This window comes from Gossypium hirsutum, chromosome D09 (assembly GCF_007990345.1).
Source record: "Gossypium hirsutum isolate 1008001.06 chromosome D09, Gossypium_hirsutum_v2.1, whole genome shotgun sequence".
In the NCBI taxonomy this organism is placed as follows: Eukaryota; Viridiplantae; Streptophyta; class Magnoliopsida; order Malvales; family Malvaceae; genus Gossypium; species Gossypium hirsutum.
The window spans coordinates 39,910,786-39,936,879 of record NC_053445.1 but is presented as its reverse complement, the minus strand read 5'-3'; the positions used below and the strand labels follow the sequence as shown (position 1 = coordinate 39,936,879).

The 26,094-nt window shown below is 34.3% G+C and overlaps 2 protein-coding genes across 7 annotated transcripts; one reads left to right on the top strand and one right to left on the bottom strand.

The window, feature by feature from the left end:
• Window positions 1-417: 417 nt before the first annotated feature.
• On the top strand, window positions 418-7,140 carry LOC107891438 (uncharacterized protein At2g37660, chloroplastic). The gene is made up of 9 exons (XM_016816242.2): window positions 418-805; window positions 2,864-2,976; window positions 3,139-3,192; window positions 3,341-3,425; window positions 4,201-4,306; window positions 5,168-5,254; window positions 5,364-5,461; window positions 6,457-6,566; window positions 6,832-7,140. Exons 1-9 carry the CDS (start codon window positions 532-534, stop codon window positions 6,892-6,894), a joined length of 990 nt encoding a protein of 329 aa, XP_016671731.2. The 5' UTR covers window positions 418-531; the 3' UTR covers window positions 6,895-7,140.
• A 207-nt stretch (window positions 7,141-7,347) lies between these two features.
• LOC107891437 (protein CHROMATIN REMODELING 5) lies at window positions 7,348-24,160 on the bottom strand. Of its 6 annotated transcripts, none has more exons than XM_041100629.1 (30): window positions 22,621-24,160; window positions 22,355-22,422; window positions 20,803-21,240; window positions 19,491-19,715; window positions 19,269-19,352; window positions 18,659-18,718; window positions 18,463-18,566; window positions 18,266-18,317; window positions 16,258-16,321; window positions 16,001-16,094; window positions 15,765-15,852; window positions 15,553-15,687; window positions 15,086-15,277; window positions 14,927-14,994; window positions 14,274-14,367; window positions 14,049-14,173; window positions 13,908-13,971; window positions 13,454-13,666; window positions 12,166-12,408; window positions 11,957-12,067; window positions 11,713-11,799; window positions 11,351-11,530; window positions 11,173-11,253; window positions 10,798-11,043; window positions 10,172-10,327; window positions 9,876-10,053; window positions 9,600-9,784; window positions 8,608-8,961; window positions 8,427-8,520; window positions 7,348-8,263 (listed from the first exon to the last, which is right to left on the bottom strand). In XM_041100629.1, exons 1-30 carry the CDS (start codon window positions 23,336-23,338, stop codon window positions 7,806-7,808), a joined length of 5,259 nt encoding a protein of 1,752 aa, XP_040956563.1. In that variant the 5' UTR covers window positions 23,339-24,160; the 3' UTR covers window positions 7,348-7,805. The 6 variants fall into 6 exon arrangements, with proteins under 6 accessions (XP_040956563.1, XP_040956561.1, XP_040956562.1 ...); XM_041100627.1 differs by having other exon boundaries at window positions 20,803-21,228; window positions 22,343-22,422; window positions 22,621-24,159; XM_041100628.1 differs by having other exon boundaries at window positions 9,600-9,781; window positions 22,621-24,159.
• Window positions 24,161-26,094: the final 1,934 nt, after the last annotated feature.

Genomic DNA, 26,094 nt, shown 5'->3' with positions numbered 1-26,094 from the left:
TGCAAAGGAAATGTTTGAGTGAGTAATGGTAAGGTAATTAAGTTATTGAATTTTTATAAATTTTTAAAATCAAAATTTATCATTTTATAGTTGTTGAGGGTTAATTTTATTAGATTATTTAGAATTTAAACTAAAATGACAAATTTTATAAGCATTGGAAGCTAAATTGTTGATTTTTTTTATATTTAGAGTCAAATTAATAAAATGTGTAAATATTAGAAGGCTAAATTTATTATTAGACCAATAAAAAAACCCACATCAGCTTCCCGTCACTCATCTAATGACAACTACTACAGTAACTAAAATTAATTTCGAAAAATTTAATGACTAAATCGAAAAAATTAATAATTGAGTAACCAAAATACAAACCATTCTAAATTTGGGTTAGTGCCGTAGCTGTTGTAGAATTTTCCAAGTATAATATGGCGGACATTTTATTAAACCAGCGGGAAATATAACCACCACAAACAAACGGCTCCTCTGCTTTTCTTTTCTTTTTCTTCTTTTTTTTTAATTAAAAAAAATATTTTCATGGCTACCAAGCTCTCCTTGACATTCCGATTCCCTGTAGAGAAATCCCCAAAACCAAGAAAATCAAAACCGGCAGTTCCACAGCTAAATTGTTGTAATGGGTATGGATTCTCCAAGAACAACTCAGGCTTTAGAGGACAATTATCGATGAAAGTGAATGCTGTGCAAGATGAAGCAATTCAGTCTTCAAATTCAGAAACTACCCTTCTTTCCCAAACAATTCCTCCTACTTCCTCTAAGCTTGTTCTTGTCGTAGGCGCCACCGGTGGCGTCGGTGAGCACCTCCTTTTCTTTTTCCCTTTATTTTTTGCATTTGTATAATTCTACTGTATTTGCTTATTTGGAGCTGTTACTTGTAAATGTATTGATTGAACTGTGCATTTGGCCTAGTTTAATGTTTAGAAAGTATCCGTAGTATTTTTTTTTTTTAATTCCCCTTAAGTTGAACTAACAAGTACTTGGGTGGTTGCTCCTGCTTTTCATTTGTCACATATTTAGACAAGAATTTAGGCTATAATCTTCCAAATATATACAGACTAATTTGAAAACAAAATTGCCAATATTGGTGTCGACTATCTGTCACTCACCTTAAGTACTCTAGTTTTGCTTTCTGCACTTTATTAGTTATTTTTTTTTTCCTGTTTTACCAATTAGTGAATTTCTTTGTAGTATTTACTTTTTTTTACACTTAATACCAATTCTAACGTACTTCTTCTATATAAGATAACATAATACAGTTAATGATATATTTTTGGGCGATTCTTTTTTCCTGATTTCTGTCATATATAAGAGATAAGTCGAGTTAGTCGATATAGCAGAAAGTTTGAGCTCAATTCAACTGCAAAACATGATAGAAGCTCAAGCTTGATTTAGTTTTGATTGGCATACATGAGTTTCAGATGTTCTGAAAATTACTTTTGCATAGCTCTGGTTAAGTAGGCTAGTTACTGTTTCAAACATATCATACGTTTTGTTTGAAATATATTACTATATAAATGTTCTAAAATTAAAAATTTAATCAAAATCTTAAAGGCCATTTAATTTGAGTACTAAGACTGAAACTTGTCTTGACTGCATGTTTGATTACTAAAAGGCTCTTTTTAAAAGGTTGAGGGTCAAATTTAGCTCAAAAAAGAATAAGGGCCAAAATGACAAAAGGTGTAAACATTTAGGGCTAAATTTGACATTATGCTTTTCTTTATTACCATATTTTATGTTACCATACAAGGAATGACATGAGGAGATGCGTGTATTTCCATACATAATCAGATATGTTGTCATATTTCCATATTTCATGATATCATTCCTTGTACCGTATTTCATGTTACCATATTTCCGTATACTTGTTATTCACAATATCAACAAAGTTTTCCATATTTCATGTTACCATGTTTCTAATTGGTATCATTGCACCGTATTCAACAAAAGAACTTTAATCCCTTCTATACGCCAATGTATAACACAAATTGATATTGTTCCACATTCCATAATCAATTAAGCATATCCCAAATAGCTTTTCTTTTTCTGGTAAACATGCATAAATTTAAATCATTTCACCGGTGCACATTGACTGATAACAGGTTTAAAACTCTTGTTTCAGTTACATTATAGATGTATTGGTTATCCCACGATCCATAATCTATAATAATGTCATATAGCTTCTTCTTCTTTTTTCCCTTTTATATAAAAATTAGTTCAACATACTTCTCATACAATGATATCAATGTGGTATCAGTTGTTTTTAACTTATCCCTGTTTAATTATGCTGTAAGTAATCACACTTTTAGAAGTCGAGTTAATTGTGAGCTTTAGGTAAATGTTAAAGTAGCAACAGCAAGTTCCATTTTGCGACATAGTTCAAACTCACAAAGGGTACGGTGCAGATGCGAGATCTACACTGCTCGTTACTGATGAAGCAGGGATCCAATAACTTCCTCAACAATGCCAAAGCACATACAATACATTCTTACATGTGAATCTTGTCTTAGATGCTATAGTATCGGATAACCTAAGAGTCTTGAGTTAATCATTCTGTTGAAGAAATTTGGAGATGCAGAAGGTCTCCCTCTTTGAGTAAAACATATAGTCTCATCTAGGTCATTTACAAATTCTACTTGACAGTGACTTGAAGTATTTTATTGGTCTTGTATCTAAGCGGAACCAAAGAGAAAAAGGTAAACATGAAAACAAACATACGTAACCATGTACGGATTAATTCTTCTTCGGCTTAGTGCACTCACGAGCAAAGTGACTGAATGGTTAAATTTTACTTGTGGTCGGTGTCAAACTTTACATGTTTTTCATAATATCAACAATTTGCTCTTCTTTTCAGGGCAGTTGGTAGTGGCATCTTTGCTGAATCGGAACATCAAATCACGCCTACTATTAAGAGATCCTGAGAAAGCAATTTCTCTGTTTGGTAACCAAGATGAAGAGAAGCTACAGGTGGAATTTCATCTGATGCATGAATCAACCATGCCCATTGATTATGTTTCTTAAAATATCCTTGATTTTATGTAGTAAACAGCATTCTCTCTTTTAAAATTCTTCTCTCTTTATTCAGGATATTAAATTTATTCTAAAAAAATATTTTTGAAAATTTGATAGGTTGTTAAAGGGGACACTCGAAACCCAGCAGATCTATATCCATCTATATTTGAGGTTTGTGCTTCTTATTTATCTGACCTTAAACTTTTCCTTTTATTTTCTAGATAAATGACCGTTCTTGGGTTGCATTAGTACCTCTAACAGTTCAGAATTAATCTTTCACATGTGATCTTTGTATTAATCTTTCACATTTTTTGTACAGGGGGTTACACATGTGATTTGTTGCACTGGAACAACTGCATTTCCTTCCAAGAGATGGGATGGAGATAATACGCCTGAAAGAGTAGGTCAGAAACTGCTTGAATATACAAAAGAAAATTAATGGATACTGTTATCAACATCTACTTTGGCATTTTCCATGGAATATTGCATGCTTTGTAATGATAAATACATACTACTTAGCATTAACTTGTTCATTCTCTTTACTTGGAATTGTTGATGAACAAGCTTTGGTCATTTCAATATTGATATCTATGACTTTAGTGCATCTATAATGTCATGTGCGTTTACGTGCACATGGATAAGGATGGAGCTAACGGGGTCTAGGGAGCCCATGACCACTCCTAGCCTTTCCAAACTTATGTCCTAACTTTTCCTAAGTTTTTTCATCAAATTTTTTAGTCTGGCCTCTCATAGGTTAATACTTTTGCCAATTTACTTAATTATTAATATATTTGAATTTATTAAATGTAAAAAGTTTAGAATCCAACTCTCTTTTTATTAAGGAGGCATGTATTAGTTATTGTGTACAAGAAGAAATGTACTTTTCATTTGGCACTTACCTTTTAAGTTACTTTATGTAAAAAAAATTCGTGCATGATGATTTCTTTATTTTGCAAATTACTAGAAAAATAAATATATTATGCGATGATTTTGTGCAAATAAATTTTAAACTGTTTTTTTAATCTTAAAGTCATTAAAATTATCAGATATTGCTCTATCAATAACGTAAAATGTTTTCCTCCAAGCTTCCAATCATGTCTCTCTCTCCACATGAACTGATGCATAAATGTACACGTGCACAGAGACACAGATTTTGACTATTTTGTATTATTTTTGAAGATTGGGAGGGTGTAAGGAATCTTGTATCTGCATTGCCTTCATCATTGAAGAGAGTAGTTCTTGTTTCATCAGTTGGTGTAACCAAGTTCAATGAACTACCATGGAGGTGAGAAGAATAAGTATTTGGAAAATTTTTTGGATAGTCAATTATGGAGTTTGTGATGACTTGCCTCTGTCTCTCTGCTAGTGTTATGACTTCTACTGACAGCCAGAATATTTCTTCTTTCCATCTGTATTATAAGAAATGGACTTCTAATTCAGTGAAACAGAGAGATATCATGTCGGATTCCATGCTGAAAAAATTGTGAAATATCATCTCTTAGTTCAATCATGTTATTTAAGGCCTCTATATTGGAAAATTGAACTTGCAGCCTCATCAACTAGGGATCAATACCAAGTTCTACCACATCATTGAGTATGCTTTCTTTCGTAGATAATTTGCACTCTTGTCTTGTAAATTCTGAACTTTTGTTGCAACCAATTTGAACACGGACTCGGAGCATGTTATGCTCAGTGAGCCAGAAACTAATTTTCTGCCCATTCATCAAAACCTGACGCACATAGTTAGCAATCGGTATCATACTGCTATTGTGTCTTGATTAGCAATCAAATGGTCAAACAGTGAATGCCATTACATGTTTTTTGTTCACTAATGGTCTGTTTTCTTTTGGCTTTAAACTTCAATTCCATTATTATTTCTACTGTATGAATGATTTTTGTGAAAGAGCTTCATGCCTTCCCCTCCCCTCGCCATCCCCATCCAAGAAAAAGGGAGAGAAAAAGAAAAGGAATGCAGGAGTAATATATAATAATCACAATTATGATATGATTGAACTTAATTTTAGTACCATTGAATGTGGCGCTCTTGCTGTGCAGCTATTAATACTGGTTTTTGCTACAAAATATCTGAGGGATGTTGGTTTGCAGCTACTTCTAATCAACTTTACATTTACATTAATTTTTGCAGCATTATGAACCTTTTTGGGGTTCTAAAATATAAAAAGAAAGGGGAAGATTTTCTTTGTGAGTCTGGCCTTCCATTTACCATTATCAGGTACGTGCGTAATCATAATGTTTTCTGTTGTTAGCATGAAATGGTGCGTCTGTATGCTTTTGGCTGATGTACTTCAATGTTTCTCCAAACAATACCCTTTTGTGCACAGAGCTGGTAGATTGACAGATGGACCTTACACATCATATGATCTTAACACTTTGCTTAAAGCCACTGCTGGACAACGCCGTGCAGTTGTCATTGGTCAAGGTATGTTGAATCAGGTTTTCCAGTGGCGCAAATAGTAAAACTGTTATGTATTAAGTTGTCAAACGTATTTCAACAGCAATTATAGACAATAAAAAGTTCTGATTGATTAAGGTATGTTGAAATTGAGTTCCCACTAGGTTAGATTGTAAAAATGCCTTGCAGCCACCCCTAAAGAGGTGGTATACAAAAAGTCGGAGTCCAAATCCCAGCATTGGCAACCCCTTCTCATATTCTATAGCGTGCAGCCTCCTTTGTAGCAAAAAGGGGAAAAACTGTAAATATCTATTACAGTTTGGACCAAAAATTAGATTGGTTTCTCAGCATTATTTCCTTAGATCCAGTTTTTGTTAAAACAAATATTATTACTCTTTAACCTTTTGATTTTCATAGAAATTATTATTTCAGGCCCTAATGTACTTTTTCTAGCTTCAAGGTTGAGTAGTCCTTTTAACATGTTATGAAATCCTCTATGAATTAGCAATCTAGAGTTCGAGTTTTGGCTTTCCATTTATGATAAATTAATCTCAACTGCAGGTATATAGTAGCTTGGCTTTACTCTATGGTTTCAAGGCAATGAACTTGCATTCACAGTGTCACACATTCCCATTGTGTGCGTCTATTTTAGATGTTCCTCCTACCAAGTTGGTGATTGCTTGAAAAGATGATATATTTTTTCATTTTGTTTTTTTATGCACCATTAGCAATGATTAAGTAAATTTAATCTCAACTGCTGTTTTTATGCACCATGGAAAAGATGATAGAGATTAAGTAAATTTAATCTCAACTGCTGTTTTTATGCACCATTGAAAAGATGATAGATTTGATAGTAACTGCCAACAACATAAATTTGACAAGTGAAATTGCTATGACCGGCTCTTCTAGTCATAAAGACATTTTAAGTCATGCAAAAGCTTTGGAGACAGATTCATATACATATGATTAAGTAAATTATAAGCTGTCTATATGATTCACTTTTGGGGGGGAAAATGACACAGGAGATAATCTGGTGGGAGAAGTAAGCAGACTTGTGGTTGCTGAAGCTTGCATACAAGCAATGGACATAGAATTTACTGAAGGCAAAATTTACGAAATCAACTCAGTTGAGGTAAGTACTGCAATTTGTTATAGCAGGTGTAGGATTCCGTACATGCAATCATTTACATTTTAGGTTTTTTTCTAAAACCGAAACATGGTGCGATTTGAATCTGTAATCTAATTGTGATTATCGAAAGATGAGAAATGAGTAGAGTTATGTGAATTCCTTGTTTGAGGGTACTGACATCATTTTAGAATCTCACTAGAAGTTATTAAGCATATTTTTGGTTGATAAGTTGGTTTGCCAAAATGAAGATATTGAATTTACGTGGCAGGGGGAAGGTCCGGGAACCGATCCAGAAAAGTGGGAGGAGTTATTTAAAACAGCACGAGCGTAGTCCACAAGATTCATCACCATCAAAGAAAGACATGTTGTAAGAGTGAAGCACTAATATAAATATGATTGCTTTATTCACTGTATTGGTTTCTAATGTTTGATATAGGAGGAGAACTCAAGGAACTTGAATCGGTCTCTAATGTTGGTGGTATGGTTAAATCTGATATGGGACTCCAGAATTAAAATCCCAACTTCTTACCACTTCTTTTGTACCAATCAAAATCTGCAATAAGACTTTTTGTGTGGAGAGAGCTTCTCACAGTGCTTTGGGTTGTGTTGGCAATCACAAGTTTCTGTTTCGATTCTCAAACGAGTGCATTAGAGGGAATAAGGGATAAAGCAAGCAAATTCATACCATAACATGCTCTATTGTAAAGCAAGTACAAATTTCCTGAAACCACTATTATAAAGCAAAAAAACGCCACCCCTGCCTCTCAACGTAAAACAAAAAAGCAAGCAAACTCATACCCATTATTATTGCCAACAAAATTTGAATGTTGTCAAATAAAAATATTCAAAAATGATAATGTACACTTTTTTCCTTGCATATTCATTTCAAATTTTTTTCTCCTGCCACTTTTGCGCTATACAATTAAACAAATTACTGGATTCACTACCAAAAAGAAACTGTAAAAAGAATAAATTGTGGAAAGGCCGCTCCGGCATGCCCTGCACATGTTAGTAAAACCTTTTTTAGCTCAGCTGACTTTTTACATGGATTCAACTCCCACCTGGTGGATACACCTCCTTAAATCCACCCATAAACACTCAACTTTAAATACCAACTTTTATTTCCATGCCCAAAAAGGAATCCCACCCAATATTCAAAGGCTCAAGTATCATCCAGCACAGCACAAAAAGCTTACTGTAGTTGATGCCCCATGGCAAGCATTGCCATTGTGCAAATCCAGTTTAATGCATCCGATACGGTCTCTCATTATTAACAAGACATTTATCTGATGGTCCTGCCCCAAGAATCCCCAAGGAGTTTGGATCTACCAATTGGATACCATTGTTCGTAGGTCTTTGAGCCGAGGGCTGGAGTTGGGGATGGATATCCCCTTCTGCTCTCCGCCGTCGTTTCCAAGCTTCAAACTTTGCAGCATCAATGCCTTTGTGTATTGGTTGTGATGTTTGATATGCCACTGCATTCTTGTACCCTCTTTGCTTCTCAACAGAATGTGAGAAAGGGGGGTAGTTAGGGTCACCGTCTCTATCAACATGACCAGGTATAGCACCATTGATACGGGAGGGTCCATCCCCTCCCTCTTCTTCCCGCTCCTGCTTAAGTTTGGAATAAATCTGATGCAGCCTCTCACCAGAAAGATTCGAGAATGTAGAGACATAGTTCCATAAGCGCATAGTCATCCCTGCAACGTGAATTGAAATCAAAATAAATGGACTTATCAGACATCTAGAATCTTTAAATGTTTAAAATCGTGAATGCGCATATGAGAGATCCAATGCATATGCAAAAACGTGATAAAACTAATAAACAGAAAACACAATTAAACAGCAAGAAGAACCACATACTATCTTGTCTATAGAGCTCATCTTCATGTTCCAAGACAATTTCATCTATCTTCCTTCCAAGAAGCTGCAGATAATTCCGAATTTTTGAAAGCACCTGGAAGGAAGTAGAACTTTTCAATGCAACTTCAGTTCACAAAACCAATAACAAATACCAAAGAAATCTAAAACAAGATTGGCAAACCTTATCCTTGGGAAGATCAGCACTGGTAGTCTGCAATCTTTGGAGACGACGAAGGGTTTTTATTTCATCAATCATAACATCTTCACACCACTCCATCCACTTCACTTCTTTAAAGTGCTCATATACCCCCTCATTGTCAGACATTTCGCCCTCTTCTTTAACTAGTTCAACTTTCTGAGGCCTCTTATGCCTGTCCCTACTCATTTTAAAACCGACTTTAGGAGAACCCGGTTTCCCCTTCGTATCTCTTCCACGAGATATTGATACCTTAAGAGTATTCTGCTTTTCTTTCTTTGAAGCCTTTCGACCAGCTTTGGTACTAGCAGTCTTACCACCACCGATTGCAGCAACTTCCTGTGGAGAAAGTACCAGACAATTTAAATTGGACAATTAGCACAAATAGAAGCTTAAAGCTTAGGATAACAGCATGCAAGAAACACTGATGTATGTGCATTAAACAATCAGAGAAATATCAACCACACAATAGAAAATTTGTAAGCTTCCACTAATTTGGTTCACTGGTAATAAAAACCCATTTTGTTCCAAATCTTTGTTTTTCTTGAAGTACCCATTTCTGATGCATCACCGGACATAGATAAGGGGATATAAGCCCCTCCAATGATCCTTAAAATACATGGAAAAGCTTTTAAAAAACAGACCATACTCGTATCAAACACATACTTGTATCCAACACTGAATTCAAGTAACACAGATAAACCAATTATGACTTATGAGGTCAAAGAAAAAAGCAGTTTGGTTATTCTCTACCAAAAACAAAATATTTGCATACAAGTAAATATAGCAAGAAATTTTCAAAAGAAGGAATCTGTAGCAAACACAACAGAAAATACATATACATATAAATGCGTGTGTGAGCGTGTGTAAAGTACATATATTAAGAAAATAAATGAATTCATTTTTCAATACAGTAAGAACTACTCTAGCCAAAGCAGTAAGAATTACACTCCCTTATATTGAAATTGGAAGAGTACCATTTCCAAAAGTGCATTAGCACGTTCCTTCAAATTTGGGGCTCGTGGCAGAAAGGTTTCATGGTGTTGAAGTTCAGCAGGAGCAATCTTCTTCGTGAGGCCAAGCCTTTCATCTAATCTTATCCTTTCCCAATTTCCGAATCCATGGTAGTGTATTCCCAGAAGCAATCTTGCATCATCAACTGCTGGCAATAACAGAAGGTATGATAAGTCCACAGCAATTTTCATTTAATTAAATTCACAGAACAGAGAAAAGCATAAATGGGATATACATACTCTGATTCCATCCGCACCCCTTGGACCAATTAGAGGGTTTAAGGTACATCAACACACGGAACTGTCTTATAGGATCTTCATACCGACTTATTCGCTTTGCTAACAACTGAAGTTCTTGGACACGATTGAACAGATCATTCGCCTTAACAGGGACGCCAAAGAAGTCCAATAATGGTCCCTGAATGTAATTACCACACAAAAGAACAGAATAACAGAAGGGCCTACAATTTAACTGGATGATGCACGCCAATGAAGAATTAAAAAACAAAATACCATTTGTAACTGATAGAACAAACCTTAGGTTCTGCATTTCCTACTTCAACTGCTTCTCTACATCCTTCAACCAAAGCTTGGAAAAGCTCAATCTGTGCATCAATTGGAGCTGCTGCAACAGCACCACCAACTTCCTCTGCTATCAAAGTGATTTGGTTCTCATTCCCAAATTTCATAACCTGATTTTTGGAGCAAAAGGAAATTTCAAAAACAAAAACGCATAAAATCAGTCAGCAGAACCTACAATAATTGAAGAGGCAAATGCAACAAATTAAAGAAGACATGCAGAAGGATAGAACATGACATTTCTAATCAGGAGGAACGGGCTGATGGAGTAAGAATGTGTACTTATGTTACTCCAACTCTCCATCTTGCTAGAAATACTCGTGTATGATGGATATCCAGACATGGGTATGGAGATATGATCTACTGAGGACTCTCCAAATATATGAAAGTCTAGGAAAAATTGAACATATCCACGTTGGATGTAGATATTTGGTAAAAGAGTTGAACCAAAAAAGGAAAACGTGTCTCCAGATAGTGGATAGCAGCAATATCAGTAATATGTTGCAAGATTGCATAGGAAATACGATGAATAGAGAAATATGTTTTATATGCCAGACAAATTCCAGAAGACCAAGAAACCTACTGCTCGAGAAAAGCGCAGAGCATCTCTTTTAGGCAGGTTCCCATAAGACCATCCTCTCACTTGAGCAGTTGCTCCCTCAATCATTGGTGCCAAGGGAGCGGAATATTCTGCTTTACGGTGCTTTTGTACTCTCTCCTGAAGCTCCTGAGAATCAGAGCCCTTCTTCTTTCTTTTGTTACTTCTCTCAGGTTGACTTGTCTCAGCATAACTCTTGGTATTCCTTGCAGCACGAGGAGCCAGAGCATCCTAATGCAAAAAAATAATAAATGGATCCAACTAAATGTCAGAAACAAACATAAAAGTTAAAAATGTACAAGTAGGCATTCAAGAAACTTTTCATAGAATAAGATTGATAAAAGAATATCACGATAATACCTCAGCTTGTGCAATAGCATCTGGTTTTATCCAACGACTCCAGAAAGTACCATCATCTTCAGCATTACAGAAATTAGCAACCTGAGCTTGATGGAAGAAATAGAAACCAGTTACACAAGAAAGAACCTATACACCTATTACAAAAAAAGTCCACTGTAAAAAAGCATAAGTTGCTTGCCTTAAAAGCACTCAACAATTCATTCCCTTCCTCCTCACCCACTTTCTCCTCAACCTTCTCTGCCCTTTCAAGAATTTCATCTATATCCATACCTAACAGCCTTTTTTTGCTTTCTTCATCATTTCTGTCCTCCTTGAACAACTCTTCAGCCCCAAATCTCAAAATTGCTGATAGCTCATTCTGAAATGGTAAAAGAGATTTGAATTGCGTTAAAGATCAAAAAGTATTAAAAACTTGAATAGCAAGAGCATATATTAAGGAAAGAAGAGGCCAATCATGTTGGTGAATTCCAACAATCAAAATCCAGAGATAAAACATATAAGCCTTCATACTTGAATAATTACTTCAAGACAAGTCCTTACCTTGTCAAAATGACTCCCTTTCTTTGTTTCTTTTCTCTCCAATCTACCCTCAGCATTTAATTTTTGGATCACCAAATGGTCAAGCACCTGTAGAAAGCACCAAGCAAGAAAACACATTAAATTACTCACTTTAAATACCTAACAAGAAAATTAAGTTAGGCTCTCTTCACTAACACATGATGAATACTTATATGTGGAAATTTCCAATTCTATGAACAAATTCAATCAGGTTAAGGTGAATGACCATCTTCTTTTTAGCTCGCTCCAGGATGTCTTCCTCAACACTTTTGCTAGTCACAAATCTGAAAATGTTGACAACTTCACGTTGCCCAATTCTATGAGCTCTACTCATTGCCTGAAGCAAAATAAAACGGTAAGCATAAACAAGGCTACTAAATTTTCACCATAAGATAGAAAATTATGCTTGGGAAAACAGAATATCAAGTTTGAGACCTGCAAGTCATTTTGGGGATTCCAGTCAGAATCAAATATTATAACAGTGTCCGCAGTTGCAAGGTTTATACCAAGGCCACCAGCCCGAGTAGAAAGAAGGAAGCAGAAATCATCACTTCCAGGTGCATTGAAATGATCCATAGCTTGCTGTCGTAACTCTGCCTTTGTACTACCATCAAGCCTCTGAAATTGGAATCCTCTGAGCAACAAGTACTCGGCTAGTATATCCAGCATTCTAACCATCTGGCAATTTTTACCATTTTGCAGAACATGACAAGTACAACACAAGATTGCAAAACTTAATCAGACTTACCGTCAACTAAAAACATAAAGGCCAGCTAGCACAGTCTTATAATATCCAGAGGACAACTTTAAACACCCATCCATCATGGGATTAGAAATATAGAATTAGAAGAGAGAAAAAAAATGATAATAAAGTAAACTATAATAAAACATACAGATACAATACTTCCTCTATTCAGCTTTCTCTGTTTCCCTCAAGAACTCAGACTAGATAATTTCCAGAAACCTAATGACTCATCTACCTATATTAACAAATACAATAACACCAATTCTTAACACACACACACATTGTGCAAGTGTATGGATGCACATATGTATACTAGCACATACACAAATTACAGTACCCAGGAAAGTGAAGGGATGAAGGAAGAGTGGTTCAGTTTCAAATAATTGAGATTAATAAAGAAGGTATTAGGAGATACTCGTAAAGCCAAGCCACCATTTTCTGCAATAGAGAGTATCTGGAGGGGAGTTATTACCTATTTACCTCATTAAAAGCTTTTGCTTTAGAACAACAATTTAATGTCAGCTTTGGTTTCTTCTTATAACTCATAAAGGATGCAAATACAAAATATACCAAATTATCATCTCCTTTCCTTTCCAATACTTGACCAAACAAGTTGTGCCACATTAACCATCTTTCTCTTCCCTTCCAGTATATTCAGGAAGCCAAAAAAGGCAAACCATACCCTCTCATTCTCCCTCTTCAACCCCACCTTGATTTTCCTTTCCCTCTAAGTTCCCAAAAATAGCATAAAAGAGTAAAAGACTACTAAACAAGTGGCCAACAAGTATGAAAAAGTAAGACCTGACAATATTGGATGCAACACAAACAACACTAAGTACAGGAAAATGTTAAAATCTAATAACACGGATTCTTAACATATTAAAATATATATAATACCTTAAACATGTTTATGACACTAGAAAATAACATGGACATGAACACAACATGGATACACAAATTGCCAAGTCCAATACAAACCTGGGAAAAGACTAGAACTCTATGCTTTGTTTCATGCAACCTGGTAAGCAACTTGTCAAGTATGACTAGCTTCCCACTGCTTAATATAATTCTTTCCAATTTACTAATATCATTCATGCTAGTGTCCCCGCCATAACCATGATCAGCACTTTCAAACAGAAAGGGATGATTGCAGCATTTCTTCAATTCAACCACTATATTTAAAAGTGAGACCTGCAATTTAAGAGAAAAGTCCTACATCAATTTTCTACGATGGGTAGCACTGCTTGAGAATAACAGAAAGAGAAGAAAAAATTTATAAACAATTACAAAAATACTCACCTTCGCTATATACTGCATGCTTTTATTGGTAGTAAAATCAAATGACAACCAAACATCGGAAGAAAGAAGACAAAAACCACAAAAAGCTGCACAAGTAAAGTTTTCAAGCAGCGAAATGATACATGATACTAACCTGATTGCCACGAACACCCTTGTTTAAGTCATGGAAGTTGCGTTCCAAAATCCACCTATAGTACCTGCATAAATATGAATAGTTTCATGTGTTGATGCAATAGAAAGATGCATAACTTCGCAAGCAGTTTACAGTTCTTACTGTTTCTGAAGCGGGGACATCTCAACCCTAAGGATACGCTCAATTTTTGGAGGCAAAGATTTCTCCACATCCTTGATAACTCTTCGAAGAATGTGAGGCCTCAATTCCATGTGAAGATTAGCAAGCTACATGCAAATTAAATACAGATTTTGGTTTTAGATCAAGTAAAATATAACATAACCTAGGAAAAATGACAAAAGGATGCAATAACTTCTAATGGCATACCTCATTTTCATTAAATGTGCTAAGGTTCTTGTAATTTTGAACAAAATCATCCTTACTTTCAAACTTGTGAGGATCAAGGAAATGAAGCAGAGCCCTATCAAAAGAAGATTCAGGGATGAAAATAATGGAAAATACTATCTGAAGAAGCATACAAGACTATTCATCAGCCAGTTGAAAAGGATTTGCAAGTCTGTTCCCCATGCTAGATTCCAAGTTTGAAATGAATAGAATTATTGGTTTGCCAATAAAAAGGTTGGTATCATTTTATTACTAAAAATTTAAATAAATAAAAACAACTATTATTCAGCTACCCAGTAACATTTCACAAGAGAGACAAAAAGAACAAAGATAATCATGCGGTCAACCAGAAATAGTGAGGAAAGATGAGTTTAAAAAGTTATAAAGTGCAAATATTAACAAGATTAAAGTTAGGCAAAAGAATTTTATCCTCAAGAGGCTATGGTTATAAAACAACAATTAAAAGCAGGCACAGAAACTCCCATTGTCTAAATGCAACATATAAAGTTGATATCAGAAGAAATTTCAGCTTTGATAGATTCTCTTCTTTTATATGCATATAAAAAACTAGTATCAAAATCTACATCTAAAATTGGCAAAATCTCATAGTAGTACAAAGTAAAAGAAAATAATACCATAGCTCCTCAACGCTGTTCTGTAATGGAGTTCCAGTAATTAGCAACTTGTTCTTAGTACTAAATTCCTGAGAAAACAGAAAGGCCCCATTCAATATTAATCATATTAACATAACCAATATAATTATTTACGGCAGGAAGGGATCAAATATCGCATACTGAAAGCGTTGTGTATAACTGTGCCTCACTATTCTTCAACCTATGAGCTTCATCAACCATCAAATAGTTCCACTTTATCTTAGACAGCACTGCCTTATCCTTCAGAACTACCTCGAACGTAGTTAACAGGGTATTAAATTTTATAGGTCTGCCAATTTTCTTGTCATTGTAAAATTCATATTGCTGACAAACCTGCCAGCAAAAGAAAATAAAAATGTAAAAAGAATAAAATTGGAGTGAGGAAGGGTTCAAAATATTTTAACTACCACCCACCTTAGTTAAGATACAAAGCAACCAGTACCAGACGTTCTAACAGAAAATTATAACTTCATAGGCAGATAAAAATCAACAAAAAGGGTATATTTGGGTGGAGACAGAACAGTGACATATAAAAACATATTAAACCCACTCCAATTGTCAGATATATTGAATAAAACGAGCAAACATACAAGAAAAACAGGACTCACCTCTCGGCTTGCACGAGTACCAACGTATACAATAACATTCATATCTGGAAGCCACTTCTTGAATTCTTTAGACCAGTTTGATAAGGTTGATAATGGAACAACCACAAGAAATGGTCCAGGGATTTGTTGAGCATTCTAAAAAATAAAAATATCAACGGAAAGCCATACAATTCAGAATAATAACCCAGCTGTTCTTAGAAGACCAGGTTTACCTGTAAGAAACCAAGCATAGATACCGACTGGACAGTTTTACCAAGACCCATTTCATCAGCTAAGATGACATTAGTATCATTTCTCCAACTGTTATGTGAACACGAAGAACATTCATTAATTATATATCAGATGCTCAGGGATTCAGAATTCAGATAATCATTTCCCGTAAAAAAAAAATGCCTAACCTAAATCAAAAAAAAATGCCTAACCTAAATCAATAGAAACACGTATATACCTGTTAACAAGAAAATTCAAACCCTCAAGCTGATAATCACGAAGCTTTCCTCCCCTTAACCGCTCTGGTTGTTCATCAAGTTTCCGCAAACTTGCTAAAGATGAAAAATGCACCCAAATTAAATGAGCCATTTACAAGATGAACTGTAAAAGTATAATAAAAAAAAGGGGAAGAAACTAAGACTGAGTTCTAGAGGGAACATAGAGGGGCAGTGGCTGTAGGACAACCTTTAATAAACACAAATTAGCAGTACATACCTTTGCCTTTCTTACGCTGGTGATCTACAATTTTTCCCTGCACAGCCATTGCAGCATCACGAGCCTGTTTACAGAATGACAAGTAGTTGAATTTGTATGACCATAGAGAATATTTTACACATTCAAAAAATAATTAAAACAAAAAAAAAGTAACAGGAAGCCCTGGCGAGTGCTGACCAAATTTAACAACAGATAATGGATTAGAATACACATTATAAATTTCAACTTGTCATGTACAATTTCAGTTTCAAACATCATGGCCTATACATGGCTTATACATGTTGCCAAAAATCATTTTACCAGAACCTCCAGCTTGTAATATCATAAGATACACTACAAATGCTTAATTCCTCATTTTCCTTCTAATTCAGCGCCAATTATTCTCCTAGAAAACCTAACAAGCTCTAATATACTGAAAATAAAGATTTCAAAATGGTGAAGACTGTAATCATCAAAAAGCGAAAAGTCATTGGCATTATCATAAGATATTTAGGTTGTGTTTGTTTCATTGAAAACAACTTCCGAAAAATGATTTCTGAAAAATATATTGAATTTTTGGAAAAGATGATATTTTCTGGTGTTTGAATGATTCTCTATAAAATATTTTCCGTAGTTTGGCAAGTTTTCCTAAAATCATTTTCTAAAAGTTGTTCTTTGTGAAACAAAGATGGCATAAATATATTTGTTGCAATATATTATAGCACAATTTCCTTTTGACAATCGAAATTTATTCTATAATAAGATAATATTTTGTGATAATCAAAGTCATATATAAACTTAATAATAAATAATGCTTAATTAAAACTTAATTTAAATTACATATATGAGAGTACATATTGACACATTAGAGTTGTAAGAGACAAATCAAGCTAAGCATTACTTAAACAAATATGTATATTTATATAATTAAAATATTCATATTTTATACTAAGTTAAAATATGTCATAAGTCCTTATACTCTTCGTAAACTTAAAATTTAGTCCATGTACTTTTATTTTTGGAAATTTAATCCTACTTTTTAGATATCAAAATTCAGGTTTAATTATTAACACTATAAAAAATATTTTGTTAAATTCAAGTTCATTACGTCATTTTTTAGTTACATGACTACGAAGTGGATAGTTTTTATTTAAAAATGTGACATCAACAAAATTGACAAAAAAAATTAACAATGCTAACAATTAGACTTGGTTTCCAAATCTAAAAAGTACAGGGACTAAATTCTTAAAAATAGAAGTACAAGGACTAAGTTCCAAATTTGTTAAGAGTACATGGACTTATGGCATATTTTAACCTTTATAACATTTATTATTAATATATTTATAATTGTAATAGATATTTATTATCAATATATTAATATTAAATACTTTTCAACAATATATGAAAAATATTATTTAAATATTTTAAAATTAAAAATTAAAAAGTATTATTAATATAATAATATTAAACTTGATTTAAGTTAATTTTTATATAAAAATAAAATTACCCATAAAGGAGGTCTTTTCCAGAAAATGACTTGCGCTTTTTAAGAGGGTAAGTCATTTTACAGTTAAAAGAGACTATTCTCCGTTGACTTGCAAGTCATTTTTGATTGACCAAGCTGTTTTCCATGAAACAACTGCACCCTTAAATAAGAAATAAGAGTTAAAATTGTAATTTAGTTAATGTACCACCTATTTTCTAATACCGAAGTTAGCTATCATGGACCTCTTTAACTTGTAATGACGAAAGGGACCAATGTACCACCAGCCTGTATTCATTTGCTTTGACCTACGTAAAGATCAAACATAATGCTTAACTGCAATACGTCTAACATGGAAACATGGGGCCATGCCAGCAATTCCACTGCAATAACTGAAAGGCAAGTATAGGTCACAACCATATCACTCTGAATAATGCCTAGGCGGTAGTGTCCAAAAATTGCACAACATTACAAACACTGCCACGGTAGCTGTTACAGAAAATTATAGTAAAAGCATGCGCAAGCACAATTTGCAGGACATGTTACCTTATACTCATCAATAGCATCTTGAGCAAATGTAATATCTATATCCTTTTCCCTGATAAAACAAATATGTAACCACAATCATAAATACTGGAGCTGTGTTAAGCAGGACATGCAGAAAGAATAGATAAAGAGTACAAAGTCTACATGATAAAGACACAAATTTCATATGTTATTAAACTATAAGTCTAGATTGTTACCATGTTGCTTCTGCATAAGACAATCCCTGCCACTTGACCAAATACTCTGACATGACATTCCCAGAGGCATCCTTACTGATTCGATCAACAATTACTCTCTCCACCTGAACATGTAAATCAATTACGATTAACTTAAGGAGTACAACCAAGAAAATCAACCAAAACATTAAAGAAACAAGGAATTAATAAAGCTAACCTGACTATTTTGCTTGATTAGATCCAAGTCCATTTCCTTACTTACATCGTTTACCTCAATCTAATGGGTAATAGAGAATAAAAAGTCAGAAGCAAAAAAATAAGCAACTTCCAAAAGAAGGCTTATCTTACAATCTGTTTAATGCAAGTGTACAATTCTTTTTCACTCCTTCCCATGGCAGGAATAACTTGTTCCACATATTTAAGTGCCCGCCCCCCCCCCCAAAAAAAAACAATAAAAGCATAAATTACCTTAATGTCAAAGCTCTATGATAAACCTTAGTATGTGACCACCATGATTGTGAAAACAAATTAGTCTAGTAAAAAAGAAAAGAGTACTGATAATATCACATACTGCTTATAGCCTGTATTCTAGAGAGCTAAAGATATGCAACAAAAGCATTATACCTTTCAGCATGCTTATTTTCTTTCCATTTACCATAAAATTGAGCCATGTAGTTGGCACAGAGCAAACATACATCGGTTATGAATTTGTTCAAAATAATTTGGGTATATAATATATTCAGAACCCAAAATAAGTAAATTTTCCAAAGTGATTCAAATGATCCCCAACTTGGAATGAGAAATTCACAAGTTAAGTTGCAATGTACCTCCTCACGTGACAGCGCCTTCCTGTATTTTGCATCGTCCATCACCTTTTTTGTGTAATTTAGAACCTTCTTAAAACCACTAAGCTGGAAAATCATGCATGGAAACAAAAAGCACAAGTAATCAGAGGAAGAGAGAGAGAAACCCATGGCACTAGAAACAAGCCTCCACAAATAATACTTCTTAAGGACACATGCATTACTATACACATAATAATAACTCACATTTTGTAGCTCAAAAAACGGTTTCCATTGACAATGAAGATGTGACTGCCCCTTCCATTTAATCAGGAATTCCATCTCATTCCAATCTGGTTCAGAATCAAACAAGTGGCTTAGCAGAACAGGCTCTGTAGATCTATTGTTTCTAATAGCATCATCAGCCATGCCCTTTGGTTGATGCCATAACACCTTTTCAATTGAGTCACCATCTTCCTCTTCAGCTTCATCCTAAACAAGCAATATTAGATTTTCAAATAATAATAATATTACTAAAAGACCATCATAAGTTAGATGTTTCAAGATTGTGGACTTAAATTCACCAAAAGGATGCACATTTATGTAAACCAACCACATTCACTACATGGCAAAAAATTAACAGAGCTTCACAAGGTTGCTTCATTATCTCCCGTTCAGGTATCCGAAGTCCATGCACTTCCCACCCCATTATGCAAGTTCAAGATTTAACACGTAAAACCAAAACAAAGGGCAAACACACATAAACACAAACAAGAGTGGGACCAGATCAACCTCAATAACAGAATTAGAAAGTCAACACATTTTAAACAAGGAATCTCTGGTAATAGTAAGTTGAACTGAGCTAAAAGGGAAAAGCCAAAAAAAATACTTGGGGAGAGTAGGTGTATCATACTACTTGTTCCAATCTCATCTACTGACAATATGAATCGCCTAGGATACAAAGGCTATAAAGAATGTTATGATCCTAACCATGCAAGCATTAATCAATAGCAAACAATATCAATTCAGACAAAAAAGAATAGAGACAAAGGATTGCCTGACTATGCAGTCAATATTCCAGTTTATCTGTCAAATACATACAAAAAACAACTTGAATAATTTAGATCTCACAAGTTCATTTACAATCAAATAGTTGCATCAATATGAAAGATCCAACTAATCTACTAAAAAAATAAAGTAGAATATATATGCAACAGAAGATCCAACTAATCTACTAAAAAAATAAAGTAGAATATATATTCAACTAATCTACTAAAAATAATTGCTTATAAATTGGAACTACTAAAAATAGTTGCCATGATCCTTATCAAGCAACTTTTAATCAAGGAAAAATTGCGATGTTCATACAACATGGATGCAGAATATATATGCAACAGAATGCTGATTACAGAGTCATTATTACATTTTATCTGCAAAGTCCATAAATACCAACTTGGATAACCTACATCAGAAGTTCCAATTTATAAGCAATCAATTACATCATATATGAAAGACGTTACATACCTGCTAAAATAGTAAAGTATGTAATAATAACCATAACAACATGAGAAGAATTTACCTTTAGAGTCTTCTTCTTCTTGACTTCCTCAATTTCTTCACTTCCTTCACTCTCAACGTATGATACTTTCCGTACAGACCTACTAGAAGTACGGACCTCACTGTTTCTTCCCATGCTTGTGAACGTATTAGAACGAGCACTACTTATACGGTGATTTCCACCTCTTCTAGCAATGCTCTTGAAATCATGGACGCTTTCACTGTCAGAATCCTCAGCTGAGCATTCATTCTCATCAAATGATGATTTCCCTCTTCTTTGTCGATTGGTATATTTACGTTCTTTAGAGGGTTTGACATTAAGTCCAACTTTAACATGTTGCACTCCTTTAGGTTTTTTTCTATAATAAGAATCCTCTTCATCTGAAATATCTACATCACCATCACTATTGTCTTCTTCCTCAGAATCTTCACCATCCCAGTCTTTGTCCTGTTTAACAAACTAAATTAGCAGGAAGAAGTATCAGGCTGATGTAAGGCATAAGCAACACAACCATCATGGACCAACCTTCATGATCGCCATAGAACATATTTTTAATAAAAGAACAGATCCTCCAAAAAAATCCCCTCCATTATTCCCCCTAGAAACTAGAGTACCAGGAAGTTTGAACCTAATTTTAACAGTCAGAAGTGAAATAATGAATGGAATGCAGAAGCAAGGCAAGGGATTAGAGCAAAAAATTATGAAGGAAAAGGCAATTCTAAACAATCTACCAATGTATAAAAGGTTCATGCTCAACTCTGGAGAGAGAGAGAAAAAAAAACTAGTCCTTCAAACATCAAAGTAGATAAATGAGAACCTAAGTAGACATTAACAAGAAGAACAATATCAAAACCATAATTTCCTTTGAAGCCATGCGGTAAGACCATAATTTAAATAATTCATATACATAACCACTGTTCCTGTCCTCATCAAAAAGATAAAAAGCAATCTCCTGAAACTACCAGCTTCAGTTGCAGTCCCCTAAATTCAACCTTACTAGAAATGTAAGTGAATCTTTTTTCCCTATATCCTAAAACTCATCAATTGGCTTAGCAGTTGCCCAGAACATAACCACATATACCAACAGTCATTCCACTACATTTTTGTAGCCCAAAACCAAAAGCAGGATCATTTGAAACCTACAAGAACAATTCTTTCAACAACCACGAGAGAGAGAGAGAGAGAGAGAGAGAGAGAGAGAGAGAGGGAAGTTCTCTCTTATGAGCATAAACAGCTTTTTCAGGTGACTAGATATAGCTTTCATAAACCGATAATAATTATCTATGCAAATTGCACATTCAACCAAGTCCGACATCCATTAGGGATACCCATATCCAACACCCTATCCCTAGTCCATGTAACATAGACCAACATGCTTCAATTCCTAAGATTAAATGCAGCTTCTTATACATATCCTCCTTTCTTCGTGATTATCTTTTTACTTGCGCCAAAAATGGATAGGATAAGATTTGCCTTCAAAAATTACACAAAAGTTACAGTGTGGAAGTGTCAAAAATAAAAACCATAAATTTAAAATCAAAACAGAAGGCGAGTAGCAAACCAAATCAATGACCTGATTCCCAGCACGACCAGTTGCAGCATCATAGTCAGGCTCAAAATCTGCATCATCAGGGTCATCTTCTGCAAATAAGACAGGAAAAACTTGACATCTCAAGACAAGACTAACTAAGAACTGTTGTATAGTTAAAATCATGGGAGAATATATCATTCATCAAGTTCAGTGCACTGGTTTATTCGACCTTAGCAGTGACCCAATGTGAAACATTGTAATAAGAAATAAGGCAGAACATGAAAATAATACGGTAAGATATAATGTACCATCTTCTTCCTCCTCCTCTTCATAATCAACATCATGATTGTTTTCCTCATCATCATAGTTGAAGTTATTTAAAGCTCTTGAACTCCCGGACATAGTGCTACTAAGAGAAGCAGGCTTAGACTTTGGCCTAGTATTTAACCCAACAGAATTGCTAAAGCCTGTATAATGCATGGTATCACTCTGCTCTTCGCCATCCTGTTCATAGTATTCATCAGATAACATCTCATCTGCAGGAACATCAGAATTGCCCCTCTGAGCCTTGCCTTTCTGCGCCTCATCATCTTCCACATCCAACCTATCATCCCTGTCATCTGATGAATTATATTCCGAAGCTTCCAAATTCCTGTGGTCAGATTTCGAATCCTGCCCAGAGTCCGATCCACCCTGGTGGTCCATAGGCTGACAGTCCTTCCAAAAAGTCGAACCCCATTTTCCAGGAGCTACTCTTCTTCCCGGTGGCTGAAAATTTGAATTTGAAACACCAGCACCGCTAGCAGCAGCCACCTCATTATGGAGCCTAACAGAACCATCTGGCTCCCCGTCACTTTGATAGTGTGCATTAATATCAAATTCTCTTTCGGAATAAGTCCCACTCCCACCCACATCATCATTTCCTACTGAACTTCGAATCCTACCAATGCTTTGTCCCTGGCTTTTCTCTTCCAATACATCGTGTGCGTCTGTGTCATTTGAATAGTTCCGAAAAAATGCCATCATTTCATATGGAAATCCTATGCAAATAACTCTCCTCTTTGACAAATATACAAAGAGATTTGAGGAAATGCAACGCAGCTTCACAAGCTTTGCTGAGAAGCTGAGAAATCAATCAGCCAAAAGTATTGCTCAGACACTTGCCAGGTGAATTTCTGGACAGAACGATCGAAATTCTAAATCAATCCAAGCAATCGAGAAGTCTGACCAAGAAGGCCCAAGAAAAACGTGAATTGAACAAAGAAAACAAAACATCCATCACTCTAAACACGGGAAAAATCCAACACTAGAAACTCCGGTTAACAAACCCTAACATTAAAATTTTAAAGAAAAAGCTCGCAACCCAAAACCCTAAACTCAAAGCGTCGAGGACAAAAAATGAGTAGGAAAAAAAAATCGACCGCCAAGAATAAAAGCCGATTATTGTTCCGAAAAGAGGCTGACCATTAAAAGAAAATAAATGAGAGCTTTTTGAGTAATGAGGAGAAGAAATATTTAGGGTATAAATGGACAGGAGCAGGGGTTAACAATGAATCGTGCATGCCTATTTAAATCGCCCAATAATGAAACACAATAATCCGCTGTCCATTTTTTTTTTAAACAAAGAGACCGTTTTCACTCCGGTCCCTCCTGGGTTTGAGGGTGGTTCGGGTCGCCGAGTGTAAGGTGAGAGCTCCCGATTCCAAAGGAGGAAGACGATTCGTTTTCTGAACTATCGTCCGATCGGAAAAAGGGAGAGAAATGTTGATTTTCAGAGGGAAAGATAGTGTAGGATTAAAAATACAAAGACTATCGATGCGATAAAAAAGGGGGTTAATTTGGTTTGGAGATTAATGTTTTATAGACAAATACTAGTTTGTTTGTATACCGTGCGGGTGAATTGTACATTATGCTTACTTTATATATATCATGTATCTATCACCTTCATTTTCACCAAAAGCCCCTAACTATGATAAATCCAAGCTAGTGGTAAAAAATTGATATTTTCGGTGTTTGGATGATTTTATATAAAATATTTTGTTTGTTATTTTGTAATTTTTTTAAATAATCTTTTAAAAGCTGTTTTTTATAAAATAAACACGAAATAAAATATATTTATTACAAAATATTATAGTACAATTTTCTTTTGACAATCGAAATTTATTTTATAATAAGATAATATTTTGTAATAATCAAAATGATATATATAAACTTAATAATAAATAATACTTAATTTAAACCGTTGATCGATACTATTATCGATCCTCACTACCTACATTGGTGTATATTTTATAAGTAGCCTCACAATTGGTCTATATTTCGATGGCTCCACTAACTATTCAATTAATTGGCTAAGGTTTAGTTATCATCTCGTCACACTCCACCCAAGTATGTTCCTTAATCTATATATCACCTAAGCTAATTATGAATAGCGAATTGAATAGTTAATGTAGTTATGATCTAAATTCATCTTTAACTTATTTTAGCTATTAACCCATTAATCTACTATTTCTTCACCACTTAAAATAATTAATTCATAATGAAATTCAAATCAACACCAAATATAAATAAGAACATAATCAAAACAAATGAAAAGATTAAACATGTTAGAGTTGTGTAACCTGAATCCCGTTTGATCCGACTTAAAAAGTTCCTGCTACCATTATGTTCGGAATGAGACTGCAACTGGTGTCACCACCAACCTGGCTACAGTAAGAAAACTACTTGAGAAAGAGTATATTATGCTGTTTTAACAGTGAACTAATTCTTGCTATGGAGGCTCTGTTTGATACAATGAAAAAGAAAATTATGTTACCCATGATACTTGGTTGTAACTGTTAGGTTGTTTAGCTGGTGTGAAGATTAAGCTTGGAAGTGGAGTTGCTGCTGCTTCCTTCCAGGATTTGATCAAAATATGCTATCACCTCTATTTACTTTAAATTGTTTATATATTTAAGGGTTGAATTTTTTTTACTTAAAACAAATTGTTAGAAATTTTTAATTTATGTCAAACTTGACATGCATGATCTACATCAATAGAGAAATAAATTCAATGGTCGGCTTGTCAAAATATTAATCATATAAAAAGTTATGGTTAGTTTTACATCACTGTAAGTGGATCCCTTCCAAACCATGGAATTTATCGATATAATTGTACTTATCATGCATGTAAATTTATTCAAAATTGTTATACTACTAAGTAAAGTTCATTTTAGTCCCTCTACTAACAATTACTCCAGATTAATCCTTGTGCATTAAAATTATTTTATTCAAATCATGACATTGTTTAATTTGCTATTAAGTTGCTAATAATTTGGACAAAATATCATACCAATTAATTTACCCATGACCCAACTGAACCCGTAAAAAAAACCCAACCATTCCAAAAAAAATCCATGCATCTTTAAACCATATTGTGGTTGAAAAAACACAGACTTAACAGATTTTTTTAGTCAGACAATAATTCAAAAATACATGGAAATTTTTTTGGGAAGATTGAGTTTTTTAATATACAAATTTAACATATCATAATTTGAATAAATTTTTAATATACAAAAACTAATCTGAAATCATTTTTAATAGAAGGACTAAAATGAACTTTACATATTATAGGGACTTCCAATAGACTTTGATTAATTTTGAATGATTTGTTTTTCTGGATTGTGATGAAAATATTCATGTTTTCTATTTTTCTTCCTCTCACATCTTTTCTTACCAAATCACATTTTTATCTTCTTTCCTATATTCCATTATATTCTTCTATCCTTTCAGTTTTGTACATA

What these genes read in the sequence shown, in the direction of transcription:
- LOC107891438 (XM_016816242.2), top strand. Translation starts at nt 532, where the DNA reads ATGGCTACCAAGCTCTCCTTGACATTCCGATTCCCTGTAGAGAAATCC. An exon ending in TAATACGCCTGAAAGAGTAG is followed by an intron (nt 3,426 to 4,200) that starts GTCAGAAACTGC and finishes TTATTTTTGAAG; the next exon opens with ATTGGGAGGGTGTAAGGAAT. An exon ending in TTCAATGAACTACCATGGAG is followed by an intron (nt 4,307 to 5,167) that starts GTGAGAAGAATA and finishes TAATTTTTGCAG; the next exon opens with CATTATGAACCTTTTTGGGG.
- LOC107891437 (XM_041100629.1), bottom strand. Translation starts at nt 23,338, where the DNA reads ATGATGGCATTTTTTCGGAACTATTCAAATGACACAGACGCACACGAT. An exon ending in ATGCTATTGATGAGTATAAG is followed by an intron (nt 16,322 to 18,265) that starts GTAACATGTCCT and finishes TTCTGTAAACAG; the next exon opens with GCTCGTGATGCTGCAATGGC. An exon ending in AGGGTGTTCGTGGCAATCAG is followed by an intron (nt 13,667 to 13,907) that starts GTTAGTATCATG and finishes CTTAAATTGCAG; the next exon opens with GTCTCACTTTTAAATATAGT.